This window comes from Egretta garzetta, unplaced genomic scaffold (genome assembly GCF_000687185.1).
Source record: "Egretta garzetta isolate BGI_Z169 unplaced genomic scaffold, ASM68718v1 scaffold5, whole genome shotgun sequence".
NCBI lineage: Eukaryota > Metazoa > Chordata > Aves > Pelecaniformes > Ardeidae > Egretta > Egretta garzetta.
Genome location: NW_009259707.1, coordinates 504,688 through 510,330, shown reverse-complemented (window position 1 = coordinate 510,330; position 5,643 = coordinate 504,688). Strand labels below are relative to the sequence as shown.

General features: G+C 39.5%; 1 protein-coding gene across 1 annotated transcript in view; it reads left to right on the top strand.

Moving 5' to 3' along the window:
* The first annotated feature begins 532 nt into the window (after window positions 1-532).
* RASA3 (RAS p21 protein activator 3) overlaps window positions 533-5,643 on the top strand; it is a 92,671-nt gene continuing 87,560 nt past the window's right edge. Inside the window, exon 1 of the mRNA XM_035894394.1 lies at window positions 533-645. Coding sequence (XP_035750287.1) covers window positions 569-645 — 77 coding nt within the window. The 5' untranslated portion in view covers window positions 533-568. The remainder of the gene's footprint in view (window positions 646-5,643) is intronic.

Below are 5,643 nucleotides of genomic sequence, written 5' to 3'. Positions count from 1 at the left end.
CATCAAAGTGCTTTGAAGTCCAGTATGTGGTGTAAGGCTGTTGGCTGTAACTAAAGTGACTGTTTTCCATCTCCATGTCTGTGGAGAGCGGTGGAGCTGGCGGTCTGTCCTCATTTGCCATGTTCTGGTAATGCCTTTGGGATAAAATCAGTGGGCTGTATTGGAAAGCTTTGTTACCATGTTGTATTGTGTTCCTGGTATCTTACGAGAGGACTGATCAAAACCTAAATGCAAATTTGGAAGGAAGCAGTATGCACCCAAATACACATGAATAAATCGGATGCAACAAACTGTTGAGTTGTTGCTGGCTACTGCTGAGTTCTGAACTCAGTGACTGTCAGGAACTGCTGCCTTGGAAACACAGTACTGCTGCTAAGTTTAATAGAGACTTAACATTTGGGAAGAAAAATACAGCATAATACTTTTGTTTAGCGATGTTGCTGACACTGCATTAGTTGACAGATGACTAATTTATGGATAACGTTTTAATATGTAATCCTTCTGGGTTTTTTCTTTCTTGTCTTTAGGCGAAGCCAAAAATCTTCCTACGTATCCGGGGCCAAACAAGATGAGGGATTGCTACTGTACTGTAAACCTGGACCAGGAGGAGGTTTTCAGGACCAAAATAGTGGAGAAGTCATTATGGTAACAACTACATGTATACATGTTCTGTTAACTCTTCTCATTCTCTGCTCACTATGTTTGTTTAATGTTCCAAAGATACTTTTTTAGGGGGGGAGGAGGGAAGGAAAGTGGATGAATATGATCCTTCTTCCAGTTTTAAGAACACTAGTGGTAGAACTATTAATGTTACTACTCCTATCTGTATATATGGGAAAATGTCTTCTTTGTTAAGAATGTACAGCCAATGCTCCTTTCTTTCTGCAGTATTTGTTTTGAACTTCCCTAAGCTTTTTAGATCTCAACTGAGGAGGGAGTGCTGAAGTCCAGTGCACGTCTATGCTTAGAATTTTGCATTGGTCTAGCTACCCTAATGGGTGGAGTTAGGGATTTTTTTTTTCCTGTCATGAGGCTGCAACTGAAAGTAGAGGTTTGAGCATAAAATGCTTGTCTGATTATCTTGGATGCTTCCTGTGAGATTGTAGAGGCCCGATGTAGAATAAAACGGAATGAGAAGCATGTAGCAAAAGTTAAAATGCTTTCTCTTGGAAATCCCCAAATACCAAAAAAATAAGGGGAACAAGGCTGGGCATATAGGTGTACTCTGGCAAGTGAGCTTTTTTTCTGGAGTTGAAAAGTAGCAGCAAGGAACAGTCAAGTTTTGTCTTAAGATATAAAGTAAGAAAAAAGTGAGAGTAATACAGTTAGGAATTTGCTATTTGTCTTGTTATTGCAAATAATTTACTTTGGGAAATAACTCTAGACTCTGCCCCCAACCCCTCAGAAGTACCTAACACATTTAAGAACATGAGTCTGTGTAGCTTGAAGTGGGATTTATTCCCATAAGTCACTCTAATTGTTCTCTCGCATAATATTTGTTGTCTTTAAGTCTTTATTCCTCATCTTATATTCTGATATGCTGTACTGGGGGCCATAACGGAGACTTTTCTTTCTTGAGGCATTTAGATTACCTAAACATAATTAACATGGGTTTGAATGATGATGCTAACACTTTCCTGTTTGTAGTGTATTATATTAAAAAAAAAAAAAGTGAAAAAGCAAAGACTGATCTGTCTGCACTTGTTTTTTTACAATAACTGACATGCAATGTCCCTAAACTGGTTGTCCCTGAACCAGTTGTTTCTCTAAAAATGACTTTAAGTCACTTAAATTCATTCCCGGGTGAATGAACTGTAGCCCTCCTGCTCACAACTAGAAGTTGTACAGTGTATTTTTTTTTTTTTTTTTTTTTTTTTTTTGTTGGATGGTCATTAGTGCTTCATGGGGAAGTGGAAAATGGGGAGTGGGAATGTATGAGAATAGTTGATGTAATTTCCTTGAACTAATTCAACTATTTTTCTATTGAGAAAATAAACTCTTAGTAGTAGGAATAAGTAACAAGTGTAATTCCTTCAGTGGGAAAAATTCCATCCGTCTTTAGATATCATTATAAAGCTGAAGAGATACACTGAGGCTGTGCAGAACTGGAAGGTTCCTGGTTTTCTGTGGAGCTGGTTTTTTTTGTGTTTGTTTTTTTTTTTTTTCATTAATTGAGGTGAATTCAGAGGAGAACAACACAGTGATCAGGGGTCTGGAAAACATAACCAATGAGGAAAGGTTAAAAGATTGGAATTGTTTAGCTTACAGAAAAGGGATGAGAGTAGATATAACTATCTAAATATACTAAAAACCAAAACAAAAATCCCAAACAACAACCCCCACAAAAAAAACTTGAGGGAGGGAATTGCTCTGTATGTCCAGTGTGGATATTGCAAGTAATAAGGGACTTAAATTGCAGTGGGGAAGGAAGTTTAGGTTAAGTTTTATTGCGAATAAAAATCTTGCCGTTGTTAAAGATTCTGAAGCACTGGAATAGATTGCCTTGGTTTTTCCCTATTTATTGCTGAAGGTTTTTAATAGGTTCTGTGTAATCAGTCCTTACCAAAATATGGATCTTCCTGCTTTGGAACAGTGGTGGACCAGATGACCTCTCAAAATCCCTTTACAGTGCTGTTTTCTTTAAGGCTTGATTAAAGGTGATCTCCTTGATCATTGTTTCTCCTTCCAGTGAATTCCTGGCCTGAGCGGCAGTCTGCCTTCTCCCTTTACAAGCTTCTTTTTGCAAGTACTGTTTTTGAAAAACTTGCTTCTTCACAGTCCCTGAATATCCACTTAGACATTGATATCAACTGAACTTTGCATTTATCCCTATAGGTGTTTTTCTGTCCTTGTTTTTCTGTCGCATGAAAGAAAAGCAGACAAAAATCCCAAATACATGAATGGTAAATCTGGGATGTCTTCCCAGTCTGTGAATAGGAATTGGTCTTAGTGAGGAACACTCACAGCTACTTAATCTTCAGTAGATGTAAACACAGTCATAAAAACAAGTGCATGGACTTCCAGAGGAAGATGTTTTTCAGATGATTTCAGACCATGCTGCAGTCGCCTATTGTTTTTTGTAAGACTGAGATGAGTGCATAGCTGAGGAGCCAGTCATGCTGTTACATTCTTTAATGCTTGTTTGTAAATTGATTCAACCCATTGAGTAACCGTGAATTATTGGGCAGGCGAAGCTTGTGTGCCCTAAGGCCCATGTAATTTGTATGCAGCAGAGAAATACCTGCTTTCATGTATGGTCCTTCCTTGCCAGGCACTTGCAACGTAATAGTGAAGCGTGTGTTGTGTCCCTTTTTCTGAGGTATCATTGCTGCTATATGCAGTGGTAGATGGGAGCAGGGATGTGGAGCTGGGCCAACGCATGACTAAAATAATTTAATCCTGCCTGAACATCTGTGTGGCTGGCACTAAAGTGGGTGACACGGCCTTTGACTATAGTTTGAAGGGGAGAACATGGGCTCTGCTGTGTTGTTCATGCCTATTTTCTGCTTCCTATCACTTCATGGCTGATGTGAGGCTGGGTTGCTATAAAGTTAGTTTTAAGAACTACCTGTATTTTTACTTGTACTGGTAACTCCCCTATCTTCCAGTAAGCTCAAAAATTGATTTTCATGTAGTCTATGAAAAATAAGGTGCTTTGTATGAATGTCTGAATTGACAGGTGTTTCATATGCAGCCCTAGCACTACTGACTCTGAACCAACTTCTTTTCATTCAGATTTGTCCTGGAGAAGCCTATTTCTTCCAGTATATCTGCATAAAGTGACTTCTTTATCTGCATGAAAAGGCTTATAACTGAAGTAACGCTGAAACGCTGTCTTGTGTAGCTGGGAATTCAAGGAGTGCTTATGGGGGTTTCTTGTTGGTTTTTTTTTTTTTTTCTTTTTTTCTTTTTTCCTTTTTACTCAGTTGAGCTTCATTAAGCTTCTACTAACTGCTACAGAAATGTGTACTTTTTCCAGGCAGGCTTTTCCTGATGTAAAGCTTAAATAGAACTGGCAAATGGGAGAAAGGAAGCACTTATCTCTCCTTCCCAGAGGGACTTGGATAAATGTCCAATTCTGGCTTGCTTGGGATATCTGTGGCAGAGCCTTCAGACTCTGACTCATGATCTCCTGTGTTTTATACTGGGACAGTGTAAGAAGTTGCCTCCCTGAGCTCTGTCCTAATCTTCTGCAACAGATTTTTATTTTATTAGGCTTCAGCAGAGGCATGAGAAGACAGCTGAGAGAGGTAACCTCTTAAATCAACGAAGCATGAATCATTCAAAACTCTTAAGAACTGAACCAGTACATCCTGTTGCCCAGTCTGGTGCCCTTACCAGTGCTCTGAAGAGAATCTCTGTGAGCCTGATGCCCTTTATCTAAGTTTGCATCTCAAAAACTAAGAGCAGCCAGCATGGTGAACCTTAACTCCTCTGTTCAGCAGTCAGGTGGGACTCATAAGTTGCAATCAGGAACTTAAATCCTTCCTGCCATCCAGCCTCTGTTGGCTTCTGTTAAGCTGAATGGTGGCTTTGTGCTGAAACATTTTGAGGGCTGCTGTGAGGATAACTTTAGTATCTGATGAAAGAAGTCAAGGGTTACAACATGGGCAGGCCTTTCTAGGAAACTAGAGAGCAATGCAAAAGTACTGTTTACGTGGGGCAGTTCAGAGATGTCCAACTTCTCTGGGGATCTTTGCACAAGCACAGTGAATGCATGCGTTGGTCACAGCAAGCTCTCCAGGTTCCCAGGAAGAGAATCTTAAACTCTTCAAGCAGCACTGTTTTCATAAACTTGGCACAAGCTTTCAGTAAATTCTAAGAAGGTCACATGCAAGTCGTAAGATATGAGGGAGAGGTCAGTTAGAGCCAGGATTTAATACGCTTCTCTATTTTGTATTTGTTCTTCAGTATTTATATTACCATCATCCACAAAGGCACTGAATAGAATTGGATCTGTTCCATATAACCTAGCAGAGATGTACGTGAAGGGACTGGTGTATTTTATGTCCTCAGGAATGTGTGAAAATTACTTTTCTTAAATGCACAGATCTACAACTTTTCTTTAGTTCTGAGCTGCAAGTAGACAGTCTGACAAGAATTTTACATCTTAATTTCCTTTGCTGAACCCACTACTTAGCTTCCCCCATGATCAGCTTCAAACTTCAGGCTCCACCATCCAGGATTTGTTCCTACCTACAGATTTTCTCCGAGGATAAACTTTCTTGGCTCGTTGGTGTTAAGACTGTCTTTGCCTTTGCTGTTTGCATCAAATGTTTCCATTCACTTAAAGGGCAGTGTCAGCTGCAACAGGAAATCAAGGCAGCTTCTCAAATCATAGGTGAAGAATGGAAGGAATGTGACATCTCTAAATTTGTTTCAAGGATATGAATAAAGGCAAAAACTGTTGTACATTAAGAATCAAATGGCTGACAGTGTGTGCTTTAGAGAGATGAGCCAAGTGTCTTGAGTCTGTGATTATTTTGTTCTCCGCTATTTCACTGGGGAATTTTTCACGTGGTAAACATAGTGATCAAAGCCTGAATGAAACAGCAAATGAAGCCAGAGGCACTTGCCTCACCCTGTCTTTTTTTTTTTTTTTTTTTTTTTCCTTGCTCCCGTGAAAGCAAGCGTGAGAACTAC